General features: G+C 60.8%; 1 protein-coding gene across 17 annotated transcripts in view; it reads left to right on the top strand.

Annotated features, from left to right (window-relative positions):
• ADCY7 (adenylate cyclase 7) overlaps positions 1–27,974 on the top strand; it is a 58,466-nt gene that overhangs the window by 16,702 nt on the left and 13,790 nt on the right. For 3 of the 17 annotated variants that reach the window (XM_070261793.1, XR_011436844.1, XR_011436842.1), the window contains 10 exons: positions 11,606–11,713; positions 13,696–14,122; positions 15,473–15,676; positions 16,609–16,770; positions 18,720–18,869; positions 19,203–19,351; positions 20,396–20,507; positions 23,775–23,902; positions 25,316–25,474; positions 25,661–25,793. In XM_070261793.1, the coding sequence (XP_070117894.1) occupies positions 13,952–14,122; positions 15,473–15,676; positions 16,609–16,770; positions 18,720–18,869; positions 19,203–19,351; positions 20,396–20,507; positions 23,775–23,902; positions 25,316–25,474; positions 25,661–25,793 (1,368 nt within the window). In that variant the 5' untranslated portion in view covers positions 11,606–11,713; positions 13,696–13,951. Of the gene's footprint in view, positions 1–1,955; positions 2,080–2,502; positions 2,606–3,763; positions 3,845–11,605; positions 11,714–13,695; positions 14,123–15,472; positions 15,677–16,608; positions 16,771–18,719; positions 18,870–19,202; positions 19,352–19,720; positions 20,058–20,395; positions 20,508–23,774; positions 23,903–25,315; positions 25,475–25,660; positions 25,794–27,974 lie in introns of those variants that run through there. The other 14 variants (XR_011436843.1, XR_011436841.1, XM_023636939.2 and 11 more) reach the window with 9 other exon arrangements.

A 27,974-nucleotide genomic window follows, 5' to 3' on the forward strand; every position in this document is an offset into this window, starting at 1 on the left:
TCCATTGGTTTCTCCTGTCTGGTGTCATGTTGGAACCCCTTCTCCTGCTTCTTTGGCCCGCTGGTCCTGGCCCCCCGTCCGCTCCTGTCCTGCCTCCGCAGCCTCTCGTGCCCTCTGGGCTGGCCTGCCGGTGTGGGCAGCGGACTGGCTCACCCGTCTCCTACCCTTCACCTGCGTAGACCCCCTGCTTAGACAGCTTCCCCACCTCGGCCCCCTTACTTGTGTCACCCAGTGAGGGCTTCCCGTTCAGGCATCCTCAAGCTTGGGAGAAGAGGGGTCAAGTGTGTCTGCTCCCGAGTCATCCACTTGGCAGCCTCCCGGCCCCCTTGTCTCCACATTGAGTCCCTCTCCCTGGTGCTGGTGCTGGGGGACACCTCCTCTCTCCATCCTCCCCGTTATGCCTCGGTCTACCCCCTCCCTGTTGACCACTGGGAAGAATTACCCTGCAACTGTGCCTGAGGGAAAAGAAGCAACTTGAGGTCTTTGTTGCGGGTACCCCAGTTCTCAGCCCTGTGCCTGGCTCCCAAGACCCACCTCCTCTCTCTTCCTCCTGGGCCCGGCTGGAGGTGACCCAGGGAGGGGCTCATGCCCATTTAGGGGTGGCAGCATGGCAGGCCTGGATTTTGGGGAGCATGATGCCCCCAAGGGGTACATGCAGTAGGTGGTGCCGCCACCCACCTCTTGAGACCCGGAGTACTCTGATGGGGCCTCTTTGTCTTCCAGGATCCAAACCCTTCTCACCCCGTCTGGGGCCTTTCCTGCCCTTTGGAAGTGGCTCGGTCTCACTGCTTCAGGTGCAGCTGACTTGGGTTGATGGTTCCTGGTGTCACTGAGCAGGGAGAGGCCCAGGATCCTGGGGCGCAGCCACTCTCTGCACAGATGGGGAAACTGAGCCCCAGAAGGCTCCATGGCCTCAGGGCCAATGTGAGTTTTCCTGGTCCCAGCCGTGTTGGAGGCGCATTTCCTCCGGCTTCGCTCAGTGGGGCCACGTGGATTTGGGGCCAGTCATGCCCTCTTCCTGGCCTCGGTCTCCCCATCTCTGCAGTAGGCAGGCTGATGCCACCTTCTGTGCACCTCCCTGCTAGTGTGGGTCGGGGACCTCCTGGTCTGCCCCTTGGGGCTCCCGGGCCTCCCACCCCCATCTCCCTCAGGCTCCAGCCGGCTGGGGAGGAGGAACCCTTTGCAGACGGCTAGAGGCCCTCTTGAGTGGGAGACCCACGCAATGGGGAAGCATCTTCTTCTGAAACAGCCAGACTCCCTGGGGCCACTGCTCAGCTCCCCTGGGGAGGGGGGCCTGGGACAGAGGCCAGCACTTCTGCATCCCTTTGTCAGGCTCCGCTTTCTGGGCCAGGAAGCAAGGGAAGAGAAGAGCTGCCTTCTGGGGACTGACAGGAAGTCAGACTGGGACCCTGGGACTTGAAGTGTGTCCCCCCAGTGCCTGTTGAAGTCAGAGTTTCTCAGGCTGCCCATTCCTCCTGTTTGGAGCCAGCTGGGGTGTTCCCAGGTGATGGCACTCTCTGAGTGCCAGCCTCTGTGTGAAGCCCCTGAGTATTGGGTACCATTACCAGCTCACTCTTAACGTCAGGAAACAGAGGCCCAGAGAGGTTAACTAATATGTCCCGGGTCACACACCTCCTCTGATGTGGAGCTGGGGTTCACACCTGTTTGGTCTCAGAGCCTGTATCCTCAACCACTAAGCTTTCCTGCCTTTCTGACTGCCCGGCCTGAGGCTGCACCCCTGCCTACCCTGGCATTTCTTTTCGTCACATAGCTCATTTATCATACGTCTCTCCTCTACCCCCACCATGAGCTCTACAGGGCCCCCACGTCCGCCTTGCTTGCTGTGGTCTGCGCACCTTGCCCGGGGCATGGCGTGGGCAGGAGCTGGGGGGCACTTGTTGGATGGAGTGTGGGGGCCCCAGGCTGGGGCCCGCTTTCCTGTGGTAGAAACCACACAGCAAGATCAGCCCTTTCCAGGGGTGAAGTTTCCGTATTTATGAGGAGTTGTTGTAGCCGTGCGGTCATTTCAGTGCCAGAAGAGGCCAGGGAGCCGGGTACGTTTCCATCCCCGTCGCTCAGGTGAGCAACCGAGTCCTGAGGCAGGTGACCCCCAGAGCTCATGTGGATGGAACGAGGGACACCAGGCTTGGGGCCCAGCCCCTGACTGACAATTCAGTGTGAGCTGACTCAGTCCATGGAGTTTGGGGTTTGCGTGTCCCTCATGTGCAGGCACCATTGGGTTCTGGAAGCTGGGCAGTATATGGCCAGATATGGCCTTGGGGGAGGTGTCAGTAGCCCGGCGGTGGCAGGCCGGGTGCCCTGTGGAGCAGTGGGAAGCGCAGGCTCCAGGAACCCGAGGCAGGTGCGTGTCCAGATGAGGAGGAGACGGGCAGTCCTCCTGGAGGAGGTGGCCGCAGAGCCTGGCTCTGCAGGCGGGCAGGAGTTGGCCAGGCAGGGGGGGCGGGGGTGGAGAGGGAGGCAGTGCCTTGAGGCTGCCAGAGCCCGGAGGTGAAAGGGTGGGGCTTGTTTGGGGAACCGACAGACGTCAAATCACGCAGCACGAAGCAGGCCTCGCGGAGCCGCAGAGGAGTGCACTGGCCAGAGGGTGAGCAGGATTGGGCTTGGTGTGCCTGGGGTGGCGGACAGGTGCGGGGAGGCTTGGTGGACCTCCCTGAGGGGAGGCTTGGGCCTGGGGCATGTGGCCGCTGTAGACTGGGACCCATCACAGTGGCTTCCCGTGCCCAGCTGGGGCCTGGCTCTGGAAGGCCAGAGTCGGGCAGGAGGGCATACGTGTGCGGCTCGGGGCTTGGCCCAGATGGCGGGGAGGCTGAGCCCCTGTGTGGGTGCAGCTCCGGAAGTGGGGCTGGGGGTGGCGGGGCGGTGGGCGGGCTGCTTCCCCTGCAGAAGGCTCTTCCGGGCCGCTGGCCTTCCCCAGGCGGCTGTGCCTCCGTCCCGGCCTGCTCCGGCTCTCAGAAGCCTTGGGCTGTGGGGCTCGGCACCCTGGGTTCCGGTGGGCGCTCTGGCTGCTGGCACTGTGGGAGCCGGACGGGGGGCCTTGCTGGGCTCTGTGCACAGCTGGGGGAGGCTGGCCCCAGGTGGCCCGCTGAGCTCTGGGTGGCGGTGCCTGTCCCTGCACCTCTGTGCCTGGCTTCTCTGCTGGTCTGAGTGGGATGGGACCTTGCAGACCCTGGAGGCCTTGCCTGCCCTGGGGGCATCGGGCCTAACAAGCGTGAGAAGCAGAGCTGGACTGGACCGTAGGTCTCCTGACATGCAGCCCAGGGCTCTGTCCCCTGCCTGGGGCAGGTGGGCCACTTCCCTGCCTGGCACAAGAGAGGCAGGAGTGCCACACGAGGGGCCTTTCCTGGCTGGTATTTAAAGCTGTTTCTGGCTGCCTCCTCCCCAGGGCAGATTGCTTCCACTGAAAACTGCCTGGGGGCAGGGGCTGTTGGGGGCTCTCCCCGTTCTTCCCCTCACCCCCACCCCGGAGGTCCAGCTCAGGGTGGCCCCTGGCCCACAAGAGGTACAGGGGCTGGGCCACCTGTGAGCCCATCCAGCCCAAGCCAGGGTCAGGTGGACGTGGGGAGCAGGGCCCCAGCCTGGGGGAGCTCCCTGGGCTGTCAGGAAAGGGGACGACAGTGGCCTCTCTGGGCCACAACTGCCCAGGGAGGCTGCTTCAGGGAGGAGCTCCAAGCTGGGTCTTGGGGCCTCCAGAGTCAGCGTTTCCCGAAGGGAGTCCGTCAGAGATTAGTGCAGAGGGAGTCCCGTGACCGCCGAGACGGGCCGTGTTGAGCTGTTTGGTTCAGCAGGCTCGTCTCCTGCAGGACTTCTCAGAGCCTCTGACTTGGTAATGTGCGGGGGAATTTGGCAGAGGAGGAGGACCTGGCACTGCCTGTGACCAGAACCTGGTCTTGGGGGGGCAGCTGTGTGTGTCTCTGCTCGCAGGCCCTGTGGGCAGAGCACGCCTCAGGAAGTGCAGGTCGAGGGTTAAGAGCGGGCCTGGGCCGCCGAGTGGGGTGGGTTTGGGTTTGAGTCCCAGCTCTAATGCTTTCCAGCCAGGGGCCTTTGGACAAGTGGGTTAGGATCCCAGAGTGGGTTCCCTGGTGGAAGTAGAGTGGGAGCGACCCCAGCCCCGGGAGGGTCAGGATGGGGGGCCTGCCCCGGCCCTTTCCCTGCGGGTCTCCCTGCGGTGGAGGTCCTCAGGAGGGAGGCCGGAGGCTGATGGAGGGTGGGGATGCTGGCCTGGCTGGCTCTCTGCCCTCTTTATTTGCCCACCTGGGTTTAGAGGTTGCAAAGCGTGTCCTGCAGGCTGGGTCTTATGCTTTCTCTCCCGTCAGCAGCCCCAGGGGGCCTGGGGTGAGGACCCGATGCTGCCTGGGACCTCTCTCTGCCTCGGGCCAGCCTCCCCGCCTCCCCCTGACCCAGTGGACAGCTGCCCCTCTGGCCCACTAGGCACCGCCTGGGACGTCAGCCTGTGTTGCTGCCCCTGGCCCCAGAAGGCAGTCCTGAGGTGCTCGTTGCTGTTGTAGCCACCCCAGAGGCCAGGCCACTCGCAGAGCAGCCTGGGCCCCAGCTCATGACGGGCTGCCAAGGAGGGTAAGGGGTGGGTTCGGGCCCTCCCCCGGCCTTGCAGCCCGCGGGCCAGCTCCAGACACTTGTTATCTCGAACTGGGCACTTCGTGCCAGGTGCAGCCTCCACACTCTGCCTGTCTAACCCCCGCTGAGTCCTCTCAAAGCCCTGTGTGGTCAGAAGATTGTTCTCCCTTTTTTCAAATGAGGAAACTGAGGCACAGAGAGGGTAAGTAACTTTCTCAAGGTTGTGCAACTTAGATGTGATGGACCTGGGGTTTGTTTTTTCTTTTCTTTTTTACAGGCTCTGTTCATTTTTTGTGTGTTCACATATGTAGTTTCATATGTACACACATGTACCTGCCCCAATACGCATGCCAGGAGCGTCTCTCTCCATGTTAGTATATTCAACGTGTAGCGTTGCTTCACTTAGCAACGACTTTGTGTTGCCCTCTGAGTTTTTCTATTAGGGTCTTTATTTTTTAGTTTATTTTTTTTTAAAGATTGTATTTTTTCCTTTTTCTCCCCAAAGTCCCCTAGTACATAGTTGTGTATTCTTGGTTGTGGGTCCTTCTAGTTGTGGCATGTGGGACGCTGCCTCAGCGTGGTTTGATGAGCAGTGCCATGTCCGCGCCCAGGATTCGAACCAACGAAACACTGGGCCGCCTGCAGCGGAGCGCGCGAACTTAACCACTCGGCCACGGGGCCAGCCCCCTTTTTAGTTTATTTTTAAAACCACTTTACTGAAGTATGAGTGACATACAAAAACTGCATATTTAGTGCATACATCTTGATAAAAGTATACACTTGTGGAACCATCCGCACAGTCTCTGCCACAGCCCTAACCCTCATCTCCAAAAATTTCCTCTTACCCTCTTTATTCTTACTATTTTTGTGATAAGAACACACGATATCTGCTCTCTTAGAACATTTTTGGGTATACAATATAGCGTTTTACCTGTAGACACTATGTATACAGTAGATCTTGTTTTTTCTATTAAAAAGTTTTAAAAAAATTGCACAAGCTACATTCTGACAATAGAAATAGAAACTGAAAATGAGAAAGAAGATTCGTTACTCTGTCAAAGCAAGAGTTTTGGTTGTTCTGTGTCCTGGTTCAGTCGTTATCTATCTCAGGCGTTAGTGTTACTTCGTGGACTTTTCACAGGATACCCTGGGATGGCACATTTCAAGCTGGCGCACCCTTTTTGACAGCAGTATAGTATTCCAGCTTCTCCTGAGAGACGGATTGGTCTCAGTTGTTTACTGTTACAAGTAAAGCGGCAGTGAATGATGTTGTACATATGTCATTTCACACATGTGAGAATGTTTGTGGGATAAATTACTTGAAGTGGATCTGCTGGGTCAAAAGGTGTGTGTGTACGTTAGTGACTTTGTTAGATGTGCCTCAATTGTGCCCCCCGGGGTTTGTGCCAGGGGTGGGTAGGAGTGCTGTCCCCCGCCAGCCTGGCCAGCACCGATTTATGACATGCTATGATGTTTCCCAATCAGATAGGTAAAAAAGGTTTTCCGTGTATTCACAGTTCACATTTCTCTTTACGGGTGAGGCTGGCTTCTTTCCAGATGGTTAAGAGCCGTTTGTATTGCCTTCTGAGAGCTTGCTGTTCATACTCTTCTCCCCTCTTTCTCTTGGGTTGTTAGTGTTTTGCTGGGAGCTCTTTACATAGGAGGGAGACCAGCTCCTCGTGAGGAGAGCTGCAGATGTTTCCTTGCTCTCCTCATTCATCTTTCGCTTTTGCTTCCTGATCGTTTTCAGTCTGTAGGAACACAGACTTCCAGGTAACTTACTTTATCAGTCTCTTCAGTGTGGGTTTTAGGTATTGTGTCAGGTTGGGAAGGACTGCCCACCATGGCAGTGGATGAGGATTCGGTCATGGTTTCTTGCTCTCTGGAGACCATCCTGGGGTAAGGTGTGCATCCAATTTGCTCACTCCGCTCCAGTCTATGCTGCCTGTTTAATCAGGCGACTAGCAGCGCAAGAGTTAAGACTCGAACTCATGTCCTCCGTGCCCCTCCAGGACACTGTTACTCCGGGGTCCATCTGTCTGCAGGTCTGTGAAGTGGATCTCTCCTCCCACCTCCTGACCCCATTCATGCCTCCTTGCTGTCACCATTGGACCCGCTGTCTGGGTGGGGCCCTGGGGAAAGCATGAAGCCACTGTCCTGCCATCCTGGGCAGAACTAGCACCACGTGAGGTCCCCAAAGGCCAGCTTGGCTTCCCTTTTCTACTCTTCCTTATCTCGGGGAACGGGATCAGAAATTTGTCAAGCGTGGGCGTGAAAAGTGCTTCCATTCTAAAGGGCGAGCCTCACGAGGGTGGCGGTTAAACTAATGGAGTTTCAAGCAAGAGTGGGGGAAAGCACTGCTCTGCTTTGCAAAGGGGAGCCTGATGGATCAGTTAGTCACTTAATAAGCACTGTGGCCTGAGCACCGCTGTGTGCAAGCCCTTGCAGACGCTGGGGGGAGGGGACGCTGAGGTGTCTGCCTTCTGGAAGCCTGTGCCCAGAGCAGAGTTTCCTCTTGGCCCCAGCCTGGTGCCCGGCACACGGAAGGTGCTGGTGTGCGTCTGTTGAAGGAATGAGTGCCTGAGTGGGTGGGCGAACCCTTCCCCGGGGATCGCTCACCACCACGGGAGAGCAAATGGCATTTATCATCCTGGCAGCTGGAGCCTTGGGGGTGAGGGGTGAACAGGGTATTTGCGCGTTAAAGGAGAGACTGACTATGGAAACCCCGAGGAAAGTGGACGGGAGGTTCAGACATGAAGAACAGCTCCCTGCCGCACCCCTGGGATGAGCCCTCTGCGGCCAGGTGGCAACACCAGGCTGTCCCCTTCACTTTTTCTTCAGTACCATATCCTTTCCATTTTATGGTTCAGCCTCCACTCCCAGCTCAGTGCAGAGCTGGGCCTCAGAGGTTGGATGTAACCACGCCTTTGCAAGAGGGCTAACCGAGGCCCAGAGGGGGCAAGGGACTTCCCAGGGTCACAGAGCAGGTTGGGAGCTGGGATTGGACCACCAGACTCTGCACTCCAGGGCTGAGTGGCAGCCTGTGGTCCCTGGGGTAGAGTCGGCCTGGGGCTTCTGGGGAGCATGCTGGGGGGCGGGGATGGCTGGGGGTGCATCAGTGGGGGGCTTTGGCTTTTGCCCCTGCCTGGTGGCTTTGCAGGCTGTCACCAGGCAGTGGGGGGATGACGTAGCGGGTCCTTGGGCGCCCTGCCCTCTTCGCACCTGTCTCTCTGATTGGGCCCCGTGGTCGGGCTCCCTCAGCTCTGGGAACGGAGCCTTCGTCCTCTTCTCTGGGCTCACTGGCCGTTTTGTCCCCGTACGCCTGGCCTGTTGTCCATCATGACCTGTGCCTACTCTCCCCGCAGCTTGCACGTCAGCACCACAGTTTACCGATGAGAAAACTGAGGCCTGGAGTGTTAGGCAACTCTGCCACTCAGGCGGCCAGTGGCAGCAGAGCTGGGCTCTGAACCCAGGCCACCTCCCTCTCAGGCACAGCCACCCGGCGGGTGAGGCCTCCGCTCTTCTGACGGAGACCCTTTCCTCATCTCTTCATTGCCTTCTGTCCTCATGGCGGCCCCTCCTTCCTCACCAAGGCCCCCCTGCTTGCTTCTCCCACCTTTCCGCTGGTTTGGGATACAGCTGGTTGGTTTGCCTGTCCATCTACCCATCCCTCTGTCCGTTCATCCGTCTGTCCGTGTGTCCATCCGTCCATCCATCCATCCATCCATCCATCATCTGTCCGTCCGTCTGTCCATCCATCCGTCCATCCATCCATTCCACGTGCATTTGCTGGGGCCCAGCTGCAGGCCACAGACACAGATCCTGCCTCAGCAGTGTGGGGAGGCAGGCGCTGGGACGTCTGACAAAGGGGACGTTGACAGGGGTCGGGGAAGGCCTCCCAGGGGGCGTGCCTGGGAGAGAGGGGAGTAGAGAGGGAGGTCAGGCCCCCTGTGCACAGAGCTGTGGAGAGGCCGAGGGCTGCCGGGCTCTGGGGGATGGAGGGGCCGGTGTGGGGCTGGCGCTGATGGAGGGGAGGGCTTGAATGCCAGCCAGACTGGAATCGCTTGGTCCCCTGAGGTTTCCTGGGTTCCTCTTTGGGCCAGGCTCGTGCTGGGCCAGGCAGCCACTGGTTGTCCTTCTCGAAGCCCCGTGGCTGCTGAGGGGATGGCACTGCTGCAAGGTTGCTCCGCAGACGAGGACCGCCTCTGCCCTGGCCTGGGGGAGCCGCAGGCCGGCCCCCCAGGGGAGATAGGGCTGGCAGGGCTGGCGGCAGCAGTGTGGTCCCGGGCTGGGCACAGCTGGCCTTCCCCTCCCGGCAGGCCTGCCCGCCCCGGGGCCCCCACTTCCCCTTTCTGAGGCCTTGGCCCCCTGCAGCCCTGGGGCCTGCAAGTGCTGGGCCAGAGGAAGCCAGGCTGGGGTGCCTGCCAGCCCCGCTCGGGGAGGAAGTGGGTGCCTCGGCGTGTCTGTGAAAGCTGGGGGTGGTCTGTAACTCCCCGGGGGGTGCGGCAGGGCTGAGGGTGCTGCCGGCTCAGCCAGTTCCGCTGGGGAAGGATTTCCTCAGCAGCCCCAAACGCCCAGCCCTGCAGTCATAATTTGAGGCCCCAGCCCCTGGTTTCCAGCAGCTCTTCTGGTTGAGAAGCTGGACCTGCCAGACGGTATTTGGCGAGGAGGCCACAGTCCTGCCTCGGTTGCAGGGAAGGGAGAAGAGGGTGTACAGGGGTAGCTCAGAGGGCTTCCTGGAGGAAGAGGCCCTTCTGGATCTTGCTGGCTGAGAGAGGGCTCCCTGACCTTGCCCTACAAGGCAGAGGGAGGTCCTTGATGGGGTCTACTTTGCCCCCACCCTCTGTCCTGGGCCTTGATGGCGGGGGCAGGAAGGGGTTGGCATTTGGAGATGTTATGGGCTCTGTGGATGTCAACACTATGAGGATGGTCAGGACAAGAGGTGGACCTTAGATGGCCTGTGTTCAAATCCCAGCTCTCTTTTACTAGCTGTGTGACCTCAGGCAAATGACTGAACCTCTCTGTTTCTCAGTTCCCACATCCATAAAATGGAGTCCGTGGTCATACTAACCAACAGGGCAGGTATGTGGATTTAAAGAGACCAGAGTGCTGGGTGCACAGTAAGTGCTCAGTAGGTTTTGTTTTGTCCACCCTGCTCTAGCACAGGCTACAGGGAGCTCAGCGCCCGTCTTTTCAGGGAGGAGGCGGTACCCCTGGTGTCCATTTCCACCTACGTATGCCCTGGGCCCCTAATTCCTCCTGCAGGGGAGGAGTCTCCGGAAGCGACTGGAGAGGATGTGATGAGCCCCCACCCAGCCTCCTGCAGCCCTGCTGCCCCAGGTCCTCTGCAGCCTGGCTGGGCCCGGGCCGTGGACTCCGGGCAGAGCTATGGGGGTTCCCTCCTGACCACGCCCCCTTCCAGAGGAAGTCTCCAGGATGGGCTGTGTCTGCAGGGGCCCCGTTCACCTCTGAGCTAAGTGGGGCCCTCTCTCCTGACTCTGGATGCATCAAGCGGCCATGAGGGCTTCCTGGCCGCAGCACACTGGGGCAGGAGGCTCAACATGGACCTTGGGACTCTGGTTGCAAGTGATAGAAACTCAGACTGGCTTCAGTTAAAAGGGGCATTGATTGTCCCATGCAGTTATGATATATGGAGGTTGCTTGAGCTTCAGGCAGAGCTGGATCTAGGGGCCCGGGGCGGGGGATAGTTTTGGGTCTCTGTCTCCCTCCAGTTCTCTGTGTTAGCTTCATTCTCAGGTGGGCTGTCTCCTAGTGGTGGCTCAGGTGGCCGCCAGCAGCTCCAGGCCACCAGCAAAAGAGAGCATCTCTTTCCCATGGGTCAGCAAACGTCCCAAAGAGACGATTTTGGTTACATGTTCGTCCTTAAACTGGTACCTGGGGCTTGTGAGAGACTATGCTGATTAGCCAGACCTGGGTCATGTGGCTCCTGAACCAGGGGCCTGAGAGAGCAGGAAACACCCTCTCCCCAGCTGGACCCTTGGGGTCCCACTCCCCCGGTCCCCAGCCAGAGTGCTAGTGAGGTGTGAATGACAGTGAGGGACCCTGGAGCTCCAGGAAAGGGGCCTGGAGGCTCCTGAGTTCGTGTCTCTGCTCTCGGTGTCTTTGGGTTCAGACAGGACCAACAGGTTAGGGTGGGGGAGGGATGGGGAGACAGGGCTTAGCTTGAGGGGAGGTAGGACTTACAGGCAGGAGTGCTCAGGGATGGAGAACACTGCCTTGAAAGGTGCTGAGCTCCCTGTCACCGGGGTGTACAAGCTGGGGCTGCACAGTCATTTGCTGGTGACATGGCAACAAGGATGGAGTTCCTTCATCAGGGCCTCAGAGGGGCCCTCCGGTCCCAGCTGAGTCAGTGATGGCAAGAGAGCTGGTGATGGGAGAGAGGGGCCTTGGAGCCTTCTTGGGCAGAGGGGGCATCTGGATCTGGATTTGGGGGTGGCTCCTAGAAAGGAGCTGGCCTGTGGAGATGCCTGGTGGGTTCTCGGGCTATCTCTCAGGAGTGGTCGGTGCAGCCTCTCCCAGCCCCAGCCCTGCCTCGCACTGCTCACTTGGCCCAAGAGCTGGTTGAGGTCCCTGGATGGGCCCAAGTCCCCATGCCCAGTGCTGACCATTGTCTGCCTCCTCTCCGGCCTGTCGTTGCCCAGGAAGTGGCTATTTAGATCCCCAAGAGGAGTATTTACTGAGCCGGGGTCCCCACAGGCCCCCGGGAACCTTTCACAAGGCCCCTCTCTCCCAGGCCTGGCTCAGCCCAGCTTCTCACACCTGGGAGGGCAGGCTGGCGTCTGGGGTGCACGGCATCGTGGGGCACGTGTGTGCGTGCACGTGCACGTCTGCGTGTTCTGGCTGCTCACAGCTCTGGTCTGGGGCATAGAGTGGCTGCCGGGAGTTGCTCCGGCCCCTTGGTGTTCAGGGTTTCTCACCCTGGCACTCCTGGTGCACCAGGCCAGAGGGACAGGCAGTGTCATATGCTTGTGGCAACTGTTTCATTCACCAGGAGCTGCTGCTGCTGGAAGGAGCTCAGTGGAGTCCTGCTGTGGGAGCTGGCTGACCCCGGTTTGAGTCCCAGCCCTTCTACCAACCAGCCCCAGCTGTGTGATCTTAGGCAAGCCACTCTACCTCTCTGGGCTCAGTTCCACATCTATAAAATGGCCATAACACCTTGGCCTTAGCAGGTTGTGAAGGTGAGAGTGGCGATGTGTGTGCAGGCGTCTGTCGTGACTGCACACTGCTGCTTTAGGGGCGCCCTGGACTGGGGGCTTCTCAGGGCAGGGGCTTCGTCTTGTTTTGCAGACCCTACAGGGCTGGTCATGTATGGTTACTACTCAAAAAATGCCTCTTGGGGAATAAAGTCTGGTTAGTTTAGATTTAAAGATTCAAACGAGTTGGCTGCACCACTCACATTTTTAAAATTAGTTGCCAACATTTAAAAAGGAATATTTCCTGTAGAATCAGATTTGCAGCTTCTCTCAGCACTTCAGGCCCTTTGGCAGCCCTGGGCCCCACCCCCCCAGGGTGGCCCAGGTTAAGCAGGTGCCAAGGCTTGTGGACACCTGCCTGGGCCTGGGGGGAGCAGAGGGAGCCAGGAGCTCTGGCAAAGAGGAGCCTTCTCTCCACCCTCAAATATGTGGTTTCCCCTTTTGTTCCCAGGGCAGTAGTGCCTTAGGTGGCTCCTGGAGCCACAGTGGCCGCAGGGTCCTCATGGCAGGGGGTACTCAAGGGGGCTTCACTCGGACTCTGGGACTCTGGATACCCTGCTCTTCTGCCTTTGGAGGCTCTGGACCGCCTTTCTCTCGCAGCTTCTGCCGGGAGCCATTTGTGCCATTTCTGCCCCGAGCCTTTCCGTCTTCCAGCCTCCCTGCCCTCTGCCATCTGCCCTGTCCTGGTTCCAATCCCTGAGGCAGGCCTGGAGGACATCAGGGGCCTGGACTCCAGTCCAGGGCTGCCCCCTTGACACAGGGTTCCTGCTGGGAATATGGCAGCTGCCCCCAAGCCCCAGCTGCTGCATCTAGGGATTGCACACTGTTTGGTGACTTTCTCTCTTTGAGGACTGGGAGCCCCAGGGAGAGAGCCAGGCTGCCACACAGGAAGTGTAGTGGGCCTGCTGTGCCATTGGCATGATTGACACGCCTTTTTGGAATAAATGAATGAGCAAATGAATGAATGGTGCTGGGAAAAGAGGGGGCCCATCTGGGCTGAGTGTCGCAAGCCTGGGGTCTGCTCCGAGCTTTGTCATAAAGGATCCACTGTGTTCCCTCTGAGGTTCAGCTTCCTGTTCTATGAACGAGGCTTGCAGACTCCTTAAATTCCTGTCAGTGGGCCCTTTTTAAAAAATGCAGTCTTATGTGGAAGCTTATTATAACATGAGTGCAAGGGGGATGCTCTGGGTGAGACAGGTGTAGGGGTCTGAGACGCAGCCTCACCAGCAGCCCCAGTAGTTGAGTGAGTGCTCTCTGTACAAGGACCACTGGGACAGGAGAAAGCCTGCAAATGGACCTCACAGGCACAGTCACCTGACTCATGACAAAGGTGGGGCCCCTGAAATTCTGGGGGAGGGATGGTGGCTTCACTAAATGCTGCCGGAATAGTGCAACATCCACTCGAAAAAAAGAAATGAACCTTGATCCCTGCCTCACACCGTGCATGCGGGGTCCCTGCGATGGATCAGACACACACGCGACAGTGAAGCAGTCCCAGCTCTAGAGGAGCACTGTCAGTAGAAGTTTCTGGATGACAGAAGTGCTCTGTATCTGTGCTGCCCAATATAATAGCACCTGCCCCATGTGGCCGTGGAGCACGTGAAATATGTCTGGTGTCACTGAGGGACTGAATTTTTAATCTCATTTTTAATCAACTTAAGTTTCATTTTAAATAGCCACGTGTGGCACAGGGCAGTTCTCGGAAACACTGGGGTCCAGCTTTATGGCCGTGGAGTGGGCAGAGCCTTCAACAGCACCCGGAAGTGAGGTTCAGGTTGAGTGAATCAGACCCCAGGTTCTGTGAATTCTGGCCCCGCTCTCCCCTGACGCGGGTCCTTCCCCGACCGGCCTGTCCACTCACATCTGGCTCTGCTGTGTGTCTCTGCAGAGCTGAGGACCTGGCCAGCCTGGCCAGGATGCAGAGGAGGATGCGGGTGGCGCACTGAGCAAGGCCTGGTGGCTGCAGCGGTACAGACCCAGCATTGCCCATGGAGCTGCAGGCCCCGGGCGCCCCTCCCCACGCCCACCGGCCAGGCTGTGAGAGGCCAGAGGCCTAGGCCACCGGGAGGGTGTCGGCAGACAGATGCTCCCCGGGCTGTGGAGTCTCCTGAGTGGGCTGCCGGGCGGGGTGCCAAGGGAGGAGGATGCCGGCCAAGGGGCGCTACTTCCTCAACGAGGGCGAGGAGGACCCGGACGAACACGCACTCTACGAGAAGTACCGCCTCACCAGCCAGCACGGGCCGCTGCTGCTCACGCTCCTGCTGGTGGCCGTCGCCGCCTGCGTTGCACTCATCGTCATCACCTTCAGCCAGGGGGTGAGTGAGGGCACCCATGGCAGTGGGGGCCTCCCTGGGGTGAGATCTCGGCTCTGACGCTCTGTACTTGCGAGCCCTTGGGCGCGTCACTATCTTCTCTGTGCCGGGGCTGCATCTGTAAAGTGCTATGGAGCATATTTGGGCTGGTGGGAGACAGGTTTTTTAATCTTGAAGTCTAGGGTGGTTTCACATATTACATTAATTTGACCAGATGAATTACCCTTGCTTTTCTCCACAATGAGCTTCGATTCTGTCAAAGACCCAGGTCAGGGATGGCCTGTGTACCACTGCTTCCACTTCCGGCACCGGGGCTGACATGAATCCATCCCAGCACCCCTTCCCACAGAGCCTGGCTGTGGCCTCAGAACCCTGCCCTACACGGCTGTCCAGCAGACACGCTAACGTCGTCCCTGACTTAGGCCTCGCCTTGCGACAGCCGCTCCCTGTGTGCAGCTGTCGAGCACTTTGAATGTGGCTAGTGTGACTGAGGAACTGAATTTTTAATTTTATTTTTAATTAATGTGAGTTTAATTTTGAATAGCCACATGCAGCTAGTGGCTACTGTATGGAACAGCAGAGTTCTGGAAGAAAACGGCAGAGACTACAGACTGCTGACAGGGTGCTATGTGTAAAGTGGCTGCACCCAGTAGGTGCTGTCAGTGCTGCCCATGTCTCTGTGGCTGCAAACCACAGGACATTTGTTTTGGCATTCAGCAAATAGTTATGGGGTACTTACTATATGTGGCTCCCAGGTCAGCCTCTGGTCATGGGTCTTAGGGACCCCCGGGGGAAACCAGATGCTGTTGCATCTGCAAATGGTCCTTCCTGCAAGCCCCTGGTGTCACCTGTGCACCTTTTCTCCAGCTCTTCCCCTATCTGGGACGCCCTTACTCATCATTTCCTCGGAAACCTCCATTCATTCTTTAAGAGTCAGGAGCAGTGGCCTCTCCGGGAGGCTTTCCAGGCCTTTTCTCCCGTCCTCTTGTGCTTGTCCCCTGCAGGTGTGCACAGAAGGCCCTGGGAACCCAGGGCAGGGGTGGGGAGGGAGAGTAGCGCGGCTGGGCTGTGAAGGATGCTGAGGGCTCCGCAGGTGACTAGGGAAAGGCGGCCATGTAGGCAGTCCTGGCAGAGACAACAGCACAAATCCTGAAGGTGTTTGGTGGTCTGAACACCAGATGCTAAGCACCAGAGAACCTGGTGTTTAGAGGGAGCGTAGACACTGCTCTCGTGGAGGAAGCCACAGGTGACACTGCTCAGGGCTGGCTGGGCAGGCTAACCTGGCAGGCTTTCTGGAGAAAGCAGCTCCTTGCTGGGAAGGCTGTGGCATTTCTGTGTGTTTGCCCCACCCAGGACCCCTCCAGAAACCCGGCTGTCCTGGGGACAGTATTCTTAATGCTCGCCGTGTTTGTGGCTCTCTATGTGCTGGTGTATGTCGAGTGCCTCGTCCGGCGGTGGCTCAGGGCCTCAGCACTGCTCATCTGGGCCTGCCTTGTGACGCTGGGCTACGTGCTGGTGTTTGACTCGTGGAGGAAGGCGGCCTGTGCGTGGCAGCAGGTAAGAGGGCAGGGGACCCCCGCGACCCTGGCAGCTGGATGCCTCCAGCCAGCTGTGCACCTGGCAACTCTCGCCCTTTCTGGGCATCGGGTCCCTTCTGGAGAATGGGCCTGCATTTCGTGTGCTGGCCTTGGGCCCTTTCCAGCCGGGGGCCTCCAGCAGGATGGCCAGGTCCTGCTTTCTCTCAGCTCTGCTTTCCTCTGTGTTGTTTCATTTCCGAGCAGGCCATCCCCATGTTGGGGCAGAGATGGCCACAGCGGCTCTAGGCTGCCAGCCCACCAGCTTACTCCTAGGTGAAAGAGAGAGTCCTTCTCAACCAGCTTGAGGTTCACTATGGCCACGGGGTGGTACCCTCTGACCGGTGGGACTGGTCATCTGATGCTCCTGAGTCTGGGGTAGGGTGAGGCTCATAGGAGCTATGCAGACTGAAATCTCAGGGGAGGGGGCTGTTCCTAGAAGGGGTGCATGCAGGACAGGTTGGATGGCAGTGGTCAGCTTGCGGAGTGGACAGGCCGGGTGGGGCTGTGCTGCTGGGTGGCAGGTGAGGGGGCCCTGCCCAGCCTTCCCATAATTTCTGTTCCTGTGGAGGGAGAGCCACAGGGCCACAGGCACCAAGCTGGAACTCCCTGGGCCACGGGGCCATGGAGCCTTGCTCCTGGGGAGGCTCTGCCTTGGCCCCAGATCGTAAATCAGCTCTTAGGAGACGATGAATAATAGTAATGCTGGGCCCGACCCAGAAGCGGATGTTCCAGTGTGTGTCTATTGCTGGCTCTCACCATGCAGGGGAGGGGCAAGGGGCCGACCTGAGGACAGAGGGCTCAGGATTCAGGTTTCTGGGGCTGTCCCCAGAAGACAAGAGGCTTCGGGGGCCTGATGTCACCTCAGGCTCAGGCCGTGTCCCGGGCCCCAGACTCATGACTGCCTGTCCCTAGGTGCCCTTCTTCCTGTTCGTTGTCTTCGTGGTGTACACACTGCTGCCCTTCAGCATGCAGGGGGCCATAGTGGTGGGGGTCATCTCCAGCACCTCCCACCTCCTGGTGCTTGGCACTGTCATGGAGATCTTCACAAAGCCCAGCGTCAGCGTGGGGCTGCAGGTGAGGGGTCAGGGGCTGCAGTGAGGGGCGTGGGGCTGCAGGCGAGGGGTCAGGGGCTGCAGTGAGGGGCGTGGGGCTGCAGGTGAGGGGTCGGGGGCTGCAGTGAGGGGCGTGGGGCTGCAGGTGAGTGGTCAGGGGCTCTAGTGAGGGGGGTACAGCTGCAGGTGAGGGGTCGGGGCTGCAGTGAGGGGCGTGGGGCTGCAGGTGAAGGGTCAGGGCCTGCAGTGAGGGGCGTGAGGCTGCAGGTGAGGGGTCGGGGCTACAGTGAGGGGCGTGGGGCTGCAGGTGAAGGGTCAGGGCCTGCAGTGAGGGGCGTGGGGCTGCAGGTGAGGGGTCGGGGCTGCAGTGAGGGGCGTGGGGCTGCAGGTGAAGGGTCAGGGGCTGCAGTGAGGGGCGTGGGGCTGCAGGTGAGGGGTCAGGGGCTACAGTGAGGGGCGTGGGGCTGCAGGTGAGGGGTCAGGGGCTGCAGTGAGGGGCGTGGGGCTGCAGGTGAAGGGTCAGGGGCTGCAGTGAGGGGCGTGGGGCTGCAGGTGAGTGGTCAGGGGCTCTAGTGAGGGGGGTACAGCTGCAGGTGAGGGGTCGGGGCTGCAGTGAGGGGTGTGGGGCTGCAGGTGAAGGGTCAGGGCCTGCAGTGAGGGGCGTGGGGCTGCAGGTGAAGGGTCAGGGCCTGCAGTGAGGGGCGTGGGGCTGCAGGTGAAGGGTCAGGGCCTGCAGTGAGGGGCGTGGGGCTGCAGGTGAGGGGTCGGGGCTGCAGTGAGAGGCGTGGGGCTGCAGGTGAGGGGTCGGGGCTACAGTGAGGGGCGTGGGGCTGCAGGTGAAGGGTCAGGGCCTGCAGTGAGGGGCGTGGGGCTGCAGGTGAAGGGTCAGGGCCTGCAGTGAGGGGCGTGGGGCTGCAGGTGAAGGGTCAGGGCCTGCAGTGAGGGGCGTGGGGCTGCAGGTGAAGGGTCAGGGCCTGCAGTGAGGGGCGTGGGGCTGCAGGTGAGGGGTCGGGGCTGCAGTGAGGGGCGTGGGGCTGCAGGTGAGGGGTGTGGGGCTGTAGGTGAAGGGCGTGGGGCTGTAGGTGAGGTGCAGGGGGCTGCAGGTGAGAGACGGGGGGCTCTGGGCCTGGGGCTGCAGGTAAGGAGCGGGGGGCTGCAGATGAGGGGCGGGAGGCTGCCGGTGCGGGGGTAGGCCCAGGCTACTCTGGGCCGGGCTGTGGTTGAGTTGGTCCCAGAGGCCTTGGATGGCCTCAGACCAGGCTTCCTCTGAGTCCGCTGGGAAGCGACCCCAGGGAGGTGCCCTGCCTTGAGGCCTTTCCTCTGCTGGCCTGTGAACCCCGGAGGCTCAGCCCCTTGCTGGAGCCCTGACCTCGGCCTCCTTCCCCGCCCAGCGTGTGGTTGTGGGGTGAAGGCCTGTCCTGAGGTCTCGTCTGCAGAGCCCTATCCTGACAGGGGTGGGGGGTATGCCTGGGCACCCTCTCTTGTGTCTTTGTGTTGAGTGAGTGAAACTCATTTATAAGTCATGGTGACTTAGAGATGTGTTGTCCTCCTGCCCGGGCCTGGTGTCCCCTTCAGGAGGTGGAGGCTGGAGCCCTGGCAGCCAGCAGGGTGCTGCGCCTTCTGTGACTGTGCTTGGCACTCCCCTCGGGCTCTGGGCTCTGCAGGGTGACACGCTCCTGCCTCCCCAGAAGTGACCAGCTTCCCTGTCCTCTGGGCCCAAACCCTCCTGGACTGGGCAATGCCCAGCAGGTGCCAAGAAGGGCGTGAGACCTGTCCTGTAGTGACAGCGACTCACCGGGAGACCAGCCCTGTCTGGGCCTGTTTCCTTGCCTGCCTCAGGAAGGGTGCCAGCCTGAATGGGCTGGAGGTCAGAGAATGGGGCAGGGCTGCCATCACCAGCCCACCAAGGGGGCTGCTGCCTCGGGACCTTGGGCTGGTGGAATGCTGAGTCTGCCCTCGGTCCACCCTCAGCTGCTGGCTGTTGCCGTTGTCTTCCTGTGCGTGAACCTCACGGGCGCCTTCCATAAGCACCAGATGCAGGACGCCTCCCGTGACCTCTTCACCTACACTGTGAAGTGCATCCAGATCAGGCGTAAGCTGCGCATTGAGAAGCGCCAGCAGGTGGGCACCCTGCCTCCCGCGAGAGCCACAGCCCGGCCCCTGCCCAGCCCTCCCTGGCTATCTCCCAGGCCCCATGCCCTGTGTCCTTTCTCCCTGGACGTCAGTTGCTTGTTGAGCAGCGTGTGCGTAGGGTGCAGGGCTAGACTCTCATGCAGGCCTCACCCGGGGGTGCTGGGGACACGGAGGGTGTGGGCCTGGCTGGGCTGGTGGCAGGGCATCGGCCAGCAGAGATGGAGGGTGCTGCGGGCGGAGCAGGCAGGAGGGTGGAGAAGACAGGGCCGGGTGGGTCAGGCCTGGGGCCTGACTCTGCGCTGCCTGCCCCGCGCTGCCCAGGAGAACTTGCTGCTGTCAGTGCTGCCGGCGCACATCTCCATGGGCATGAAGCTGGCCATCATCGAGAAGCTCAAGGAGCGGGGGGACCGCCGCTGTGTGCCGGACAACAACTTCCACAGCCTCTACGTGAAGCGGCACCAGAACGTCAGGTAGGTGACTGGCGGGCCTGTGCACGGCGTCTCCGGGGCCCTGGGCAGGCGGCCTCCCTGCCCTCCTGTCTAGAGGCCCAGACCCCAACCACACAGAGATGGGGGAGGTAAATCCAGGCCCAGCCCTGGGCCTCAGGCTCCCCTTTGTTTGCACAGGGGGTGGGTTCAGATCAGATTGGTGTTGGGGGAGGTCCAGTAGCCCTCTAAAATTGCTAAACTCTGTGCACAAACATGACTGTTGGAAAGAAAGGGGTCCTTTCAAATGTTGCTCAAAAGGACACAGGCCCCCCAAAAGGAGGGGAAGCCCCCCAGGGCTTGGTGACTGCCAGAGCCCCCGAGTCCTGACGCCTGTCTTTGGCTGCTTCCAAGGGGCTACAGCATCTTACGTGAACGTGCAGCCCAAGTGAACTGCAGCCCCGCCCCGAGCCTCCGCCCCAGGCTCAGCGCTGTGACAGATGCTGGCCTGCTGCCTCCTGTCCGGGCTGCGGACGGTCCCGAACTCCCGGAGTCTGGAGCTGGGAGATCTGGTGCAAGTTGCTGCTCTGACTTCCCAGCAAGTCTCCAGCTCCCTGAGCCTCAGTGTGCTCGTCTGGAGAACGGGCTCTTGCAAGGGCAGTGTGAGGACGGGACGTGCTGGGCACGGAGCTTGGCTCAGGGAGCGTCGCGTCGCATCTTCCCAGGGGGTAGTTCTGAAGTCTGTGCTAAGGTGGGAACCTGGATGCAGGAAAGGAGCAGGGAGTCTGAGGTGCAGGTGCGCTCCACCTGTGACGGCCCGGGCGGCCTCCGCGGTGATGGGCGCTGGGTGGGTTTGCAGGCCCGCTGCGGGCTCTGCAGTTGGCTCTGTTTTGCTTTAGTGTGAAGGCTCTGCATCTTGAATTCGTCTTTATGGCTGGGAACGGCCCTCCCGTCCCTGTGGAGGCTGAGGAGGAGCAGGGGTGGTGGGGTAAGGGCTGGCGGGCGCTCGGGGGCTCCAGGTGGACAGTCCCTGTGCTCCTGCAGCCCCGCCTCTCAGGGGCCTGGCTCTGACCTCTCGGTGCCCCCCAGCATCCTCTACGCTGACATCGTGGGCTTCACGCAGCTGGCCAGCGACTGTTCCCCTAAGGAGCTGGTGGTGGTGCTGAACGAGCTCTTCGGCAAGTTCGACCAGATCGCCAAGGTGAGCCGGCCGCCCGCGCCGCCCGCGCCGCCCCTCCCCTCTGCTGTTGGTAAAGTCAGGAGCCCCTGTCATTGCATCCCAGTGGTGTCCTATGCCCAGCACCTCGGCTGAATTTTAGCATTCAGTCAGCAAACTCTCTGAGTGCCCCAGGGTGAAGTGGTGGCCAAGCAGTGGCCGAGGCAGCTAGAATCCTGTCCCAGCGTGTGAGGCTGGTGGGGAGACTGACAGTGTTCACCAGGGGTACACAGGGCTCTGGAAGGCTGCCTGGGGGAGGAGGCTCCATCCTTCCTGCACAAGGCCATGGCCTTGGCCTTACCTGGCAGCTTGGGAGGACTGTGGAATGCCAGGCCTCCCCCAGAGTCTGCCTTTCGGCAAGATCCCGGGTGAATCGTGTGGACATTAAAGTTTGAGAAACCTGGAAAGAGAACAGTGCTCTAGGCAGAGGGAACAGCATGTGCAAAAGCCTGGAGTGGAAAGAAGTTCCATGTACCCATGGAGTGAACATGGCTCAGTGTGAATGGAACAGAGCTGAGAGGACAGGGTCACAAGGTCAGCTGCGACAGGACTTGAGGGCTGAGGCGAGGAGGCCTGAGGACCCTGGGAAGCGTGATGGGTACCAAGCAGGGAGGGCAGTGGGAAAGGAGGGTCTAGGGTACAGCCGAGGGGAGAGAGGCCGGAGAGCGGGAGGGCTGGGCTGGGGCCTCACTGGGAGTCTGGGAGCAGCAGCCAGCTCGGGGCGGGGGTGGGTGTGTGTGTCTGTGTATGTGTGTGTGCATCTGTGTGTGTCTGTGTGTGTGGGTGTGTTCATTTGCCAAAGGGTCCTGAGACCTGCTGGGCGGTGGCCCTGCCCTCGCCTTGCTCCCGGCCTACATGCCACGTGCATTGAAGAGGGCTGTGGGGGTGGGGGGCTGGGGAACACCTAACCCCGCCCCAAGGGGTCAAGACAGGCTTCCTGAAGTGGTAGCCACTAAGGAGAGACCCGAGTGCAGGTGTGAGGCAGTGGCCCTCTATCCTGGCTGTGTATTTGAATCAGGTTTTTAAGTCAAACGCCAGTCGCCCTGCCACACCCCTGAGTCTGTAAGAGCGAACCGGGTCTCCCTGTGCGCAGGATCGGTGGTCTAGGACGTGGAGGGAGGCAGGTTCTGGCCCCAGCCTAGGAAGAGCTTTTCACGGTCAGAGCCGCTCAGTCCTGGGGGGTTGCCTCACCAGGAGTGGACTCCATCTCAGGGGGTGAGCTTCCCGTCACAGGGGGTAACCAGCTACAGTAGGCCAGGGGCGTTGTGGAGAACTGCTGGGCCCTGCGTATTGCGGGCCGAGTAACTAGGAGGGCCTGCCTAGCCTGGAGCCTTCCTTCAGGAGCTTCCTTCCTTCACGACTTCTCCTGGACCGGCAGGTGGGAGTCCCCAGAGGTTGGGCCATTTGTAGGGCAGGGGGCCTGGGTCTCAGGCCACAGCTGGCCCTTTCCTTGCCACAAAGCCCAAGGACCTGCCCTTGCCCTCTTGGACACAGCCTGCCCTCTGTGGCAGGCCCGGGAGGCAGCCCCATTGTGCAGAAAGGAAGAGGTAGGCCGTGGCAGGTGCCGGCCTTCCAGCCCGAGCGTCCAGCCCCTGGGCCGAGACGGGCAGGGCTGGTCCCGCCTTTGCTCTCATCAGCAATCAGATTCTGGGACCCTCACCCCTCCCGAGAGCCAGGGCCTGCTCTCTCTGAGGCGTCGGCGTTGCGTCTGGCTTGGGCGCCTTCTGCCCCCAGCACACTCACAGACTTGCCCATTTGGGAAGCGTCGGAGGCACAGGTGCCTGTCAGCCCCGTGGAGGAGCAGCCTGGGGAAGGCAGTGTTGCGCGGAGAGAAGGCAGCCGGAGGCCTGAGCCTGGGCCTGGGCCTTGGGCCTCTCCAGGCTTCAGCCACTGTGCCCGTGGCCTCTCAGCGTGGGCCAGACAGGGCCCAGCAGGGAGCAGCTGGCACTCACTCAGTGGGGCCTGTCGGGGAGGGTTTAGTAAGGAGGCTGCTCGCAAAGGCGGGGCAGGTGCCGGGACTCGGGAGAGACAGTCCCTGCCTGGTCTCTGAGGCTGGGCGGTCACCCCCAGGCCTGATGGGCATGGATGGAGCGGACACTAGATCCGTAGACAGAGGACACCTGGTCCTGGGAGATGGCCAGCCCTTCAGGACCCTGTAGGAGCGAGCAGGCGTGCGTGCATCCCTCCCCAAGGATGCCAGGGGGTAAGGCTGCCCTGAGGCTGCCCCTCAGAGGGGACGAGCCTGCACGCAGCTCCTCCTTCAGAGCGCGAAAGCCTCAGCCAAGGCTCCGGTGTGTGGCCACCTCTGCCCAGGGCCTACGGAGGGCGGGTGGCCGCGGTGCCTCCTCAGATAAAACCTCAGCCAGCCTGCCTGGGCCTCCCTTTCCCCTCCATGGGCGTTTTCCTATGTGACCCCAGCCTCTCTCCCCACCCCCATCTTTCCTCTCTGCCTTCTCCCTGCTCCCCAAACCCCACATCCCTAGTAGCATAGCTATATCTTGGGTTGCCTTGATACCTGCTGACCCCTTAGCTTGTGGCACCTGCCACCTCTCTGTCCTCATCTCCCCTACTTGCTCCACTTCAGTTAGTCTGGCTGCTTTGCTGTGTCTCAAACAGCCTTCTGGCCTCAGGGCCTTTGCACGTGCTGCTTCCTTCTGTCTAGAATGCTTTTCCTCCAGATATTGCCATGGCTTGCTCCCTTGGTTCATTTGGGTCTTTGCTTACATGTCACCCTCTCCAAGAGGCTTTCCCTGTCCCCCTGTGAATGTTCTCCTCCCTCTCATCCTCATTTTTCTCCTTAGCATTTATCACCATTGGGTGTCTCTAAATTTTATCTATCTAGTTTAGTGTCCAGCCATGCCATCAGCGTGGGAGCTGCATGGCTGCAGGGGTTTGTGTCTATTGTGCTTGTGGCTGTCCCCCAGTGCCTGGGGTGGGACCGGGCACTCAGTAGACACCCAAACATTGCATGAACAAATGAAGCAAAGCCAGCACCTCCCCTGGAAGCAGTCAAGTGGCCCCCTTAGTCACCCTTGCTTTTATCCCTGATGCTTGTTTGGGGGTTCCTCCTGGAGAGCCTGTGTCCCCAGTGCTTTGCCAGGCCCAGAAGCAGCTACTGGTGCCTGGTGCCCCAGAGGAAGCTCTGGCCGGCAGAGAGCCTGGCTCCCCATGGAGGGCGTGGGGTGGTGGCTGGCATGTGTGACCCCTGGCCCCCTGGCCTGTTGCTGACCGGGCCTCTCCCTTGCCCTGCAGGCCAATGAGTGCATGCGGATCAAGATCCTGGGCGACTGCTACTACTGCGTGTCGGGCCTGCCCGTGTCCCTGCCCACCCATGCCCGGAACTGTGTGAAGATGGGGCTCGACATGTGCGAGGCCATTAAGTAGGTGCCACAGGCAGGCCTGGGGCGCTGGGGCCTGTCCCCACGACGGACCCCTCCTCCTCTCAAAGCATGGTGGGGAATGCATTGTCCGCATTTTGCAGATGAGGAAACAGGCTCAGGAGTGACGGTGGCTTGCGTGGGTCCCTCAGCCATCTGCCGCCTCCCTCTGGGCCCACTGGGGTTCCAAGTCCCGGAGTCAGGAGCTCAGAGCCGGAGGGCGTGAGGGCGGGGCAGCTGGGCTCCCTGCCTCCAAAGACTGAGTGTTAGCAGCGGCAGGAAGGGTTCAGGACAGACGGCAGGAGGACCTTGCAGACTCAGGGTCTGACTGCAGGGCTCCACTTCTTCCTGCTTCCCCTGTGAAGACCCCGGAGGCAGGGGACCAGCCTCCTGCAGAGCCTTCCCAGCGACATCCAGCCCCCGAGGTTCTCGGGAGCCCCGAGCAGCCGTGGTCTGTGGGAAGACCCCGCTGTGGTGGTCCGGTGCATGGGAGGGCCAGGCGGGCTGGGCCAGAGTGACCAGTGCTGGGGGCAGAGCAGGGCGCGGCGGCTGGGCTGCCTGAAGGTGTGTAGCACGCGGGTGTAAACCCAGCCGCCGCTGGTCCTTCCTCCTGAAGTCCCACCAGACGTGGCTGGTGCTGCTGGGAAAACACTGGACAGGGAATCGGGGCTCCGGTCCTAGCAGGGCTCTGCATCACCGCCTGTGTGACCTCGGGCAGGCCCCTGCCGCCGGGTCTCAGTCTCCTCCCCTGGAAGCTGTGGAGGTTGTTCAGGGCCCCCCTGCTTCCTCTGGCTTTGAGCCCTGCAGGCTCTGTCCATCCTCGGCCCTGCTGGTGGACACATGTGCCAGCTGCTCCTTGGGCCCTCACCCACTTGTCAGAGGTATCCTGAAGCTGTGCTCGTGTTTGGGGGTGCCCTGTGTCCCGCGGAAGCTCTAACTTGGGGCTCCTTGTACTGAGTGGTGCCAGCGAGCCCCGGTGCTCTCATTTCCCAGAGTTAGGGCGTGGGGAAGGTCCCCAAAGGCTGGCCCCATGTTCTGTGTCTCCGCTGGGTTTGGGGCAGTGGCTGGGGCCCCTGGGCAGTGGAAACGCCCCGTGATCATATTTTCGGGCCGTCCACCTGAGCCATAGGCACCAGTGACGGTTGGAATTCCTCTTCCTTTTAATAGCTTTTGAGCTTGGGGGAGCAACATTCATTTGCACACTCCCAGAGGTGGGGTGCTCACGCCCTTTCAAGGAGGCTGTCCCGTTAGGCTGAGAACATTCCCTCCCATGAGCTGGGCCTGCCCCTTCCCACACTCCCCCACAACCCTTGCTCTGGCCCCGCCCCATGCCACACCCATACCTGGGCTTGTCCCAGCGTGCAGGGCCCCCAGCAGCCCTGGCTGGGGTGGGCTGACCAGAGTGCTCTGCCTCAGGCAGGTGCGGGAGGCCACGGGCGTGGACATCAGCATGCGTGTGGGTATACATTCAGGAAACGTGCTGTGTGGTGTTATTGGGCTGCGCAAGTGGCAGTACGACGTGTGGTCCCATGACGTGTCCCTGGCCAACCGGATGGAGGCGGCTGGAGTCCCCGGGTGAGGCTTAGCTGGACATGGTGGGGTCAGAGACCAGGGGCCAACTCTGGACTGGGGGATCTCGGGGGGATCAGAGACGGAATCAGTGACCTTGTAGTGAGGGGCCATGGCCTACTCTGCCCTGCCTGCTGTGCACCCTGGAGAGCCCTCTGTGGTCCCTGCTGCTCTGACTTGTGTCTCCCCCAGCCGGGTGCACATCACAGAGGCGACGCTGAACCACCTGGACAAGGCGTACGAGGTGGAAGATGGGCACGGGCAGCAGCGAGACCCCTACCTGAAAGAGATGAACATTCGCACCTACCTGGTCATCGACCCCCGGGTATGAGAGCTCAAGCAGCAGGCTGGGGGTGGGGCTGCCTGAGGAAACCCTGCGGGCCGAGACTGCTGGGGAGCAGGGCCCAGCCCCTGGGAGAAGACCCCCGTGGAGGGAGAATGTTTTTCTCTTCCAGGCTGTGGAGAGGTGGGAGGAGGCCTGCCCGGGGGAGGAGTGAGCTTCCCGTCCCTGGGATGTTCCAGGCCCCAAGTAGCAGCTTCTCTGGGCTCCGTGTTCTTTTCTGTGAAATGGGAATCACAACACTGCCTGCCTAACAGGAGAAAAAGCTAATCTGAGTGAAGCATTCACTGCGAACTGGGCTCGTCGTAAACATTCTAGAAATAATAGTCACTATTAATTTATTTTTCATGAGGTTGTCACTAATCTCCTGGATTTTCAAAAGACACGTTTTAAAAACATGCTTTGGATGAGACCCAGGAAAGCAGGGAATGGCCCGGGGGCTGCTGGCAGGAGCCCTGGGTGTCCTGGGTTCTGACCCACAGCGTCGCCCGGCTGGCCATGCCCCACCCTCTGAGCTACCCCCTTTCCTCTGGACCCCATGGTGAGGAGGCTGTTGGGCTGCCCCTACCAGGGGGCCCGGGGCCTGCCCCCGGCCTGTCCCACGCCTGTCCAGGCCGTCCCTGCTGCCCCAGGGGGCCGGCTCGTCTGCGGCTCTGCTGAATCACCCTTGGGGCTGGCTCAAGAACGTCCGCCCGGCAGCCCCTTTCCAGCTCCCTCGCGCTCTGGCCTCTGCCATGCTCAGGGCTGGCCCGGCTGCCAGTCTCCACGGGAGCGAGAGCCAGCCTGCGAGCTGCCCACAGTGTCTCCTGCGGTCCCCCAACCCTTTGGGCCTCGTCCTGCTGCTCCTCAGGGCCAGGTCTCCCTGGGTACCCCCTCCGCAGGCCGTTGATGCTGAGTTAGCATCTGGGGACAGTCCTCGTGGGTACCTCAGGGCTGCTCCCCCCATGGTGGAATGCAGTCCAGCCCCTCTCCCTGCACCCCGCAGCTCGGCCCCGCCCACTCCTCCCTCCCTCCTGAGTGCACCTCTCCCCAGCCCCATGCCATCCTCGTGTTCCTCCGCTGCCAGGCCCTTCCCACCGCAGGACCCTTGTTGCTGCTGCTCCCTCTGCCCAGAGCCCTCTTCGCCTGTCCCAGATGCTCCTGCTGCTCTGTCCTTTTTGCTTATTCAGTGTGGGCCCCTTGCGGGCAGGCTCGGGGGAGGGAGTCCCCCTTTTCTAGGCTGCGCTGCTTGCGCCTCTAACGGTGCTCGGCGCGGAGCTGGTGCTCAGAGAGCTGGCGAGCACCTGAGGCAGAGCCCCCAGCCCCCAGTGGCAGGGCTGCCAGTCCCGGCAGGCGCCCTCGGATGTGGGTCTCACACTAACGGTAGAGACGCTGGTGTGAGGGTCTCGTGCTGCTTTCACTGGCATCCTACATTTTATCTGGCAGCCTTACCACCCTCCTGTTTAACTTTATTCATCACGTGGCTGAAAATTCAAAAGCACGAAGGGCGAGGGGAGGACATTTCCTGCACATCCTGTCTGCAGCTAGCACACCCCCACGGCAGGGGACCAGCACATGGCTTTCTTGCGCTGCTTCCACAGAGATGTCTGTGCTCAAGTCAGTCGACGCAGCGTCTCACCTGCCCCCCGACTAAGCTGTGGCAGCAGGTCCCCACTGCGTCTGTCCCTCGCTCTTGTCACCTGACGACACACCTTGGGGCCCTCCCGTCTGTGTGCACAGAACACAGCCTCACTTCCCCCACGACTGCACACGGTGCTCAGTGGGCCTCCTGCAGTGCATGGCCTTTCCCAGCTCTGGCTCCTGGCAGCTCTGACTCGTACCTGTTCTGATGTGTGTGAGGACCCGTCAGGGACGAGTGTCCAGAGGCAGCTGGGGGGCACCTGTGGGCTGGTGCGGGCTGAGGTGCCCCCCCGCGCCTGCTTCCCAACAGGCGTGTTTTTATTCAGAACCCATGGATCTTTAGGACACGTTTATGTCTCCGGGAGCCAGTGTGTCTGGCCTCCTGCCCTAAGAGAGAAGTGCCAGCAACCCTGGACTTGAGTGGCGGGTGCTGCGGGGAGCCGGCCCGGGCGGGTTGTTCACGCAGGGCGCGCCCTGGCCTGCGGCTCACAGAGGCCGGCTTCCCCGTTCCCTCTGGCTGAGCAGACAGATGCGGCCCAGGGTCTA

Source organism: Equus caballus, chromosome 3 (assembly GCF_041296265.1).
Source record: "Equus caballus isolate H_3958 breed thoroughbred chromosome 3, TB-T2T, whole genome shotgun sequence".
Taxonomy (NCBI): Eukaryota; Metazoa; Chordata; class Mammalia; order Perissodactyla; family Equidae; genus Equus; species Equus caballus.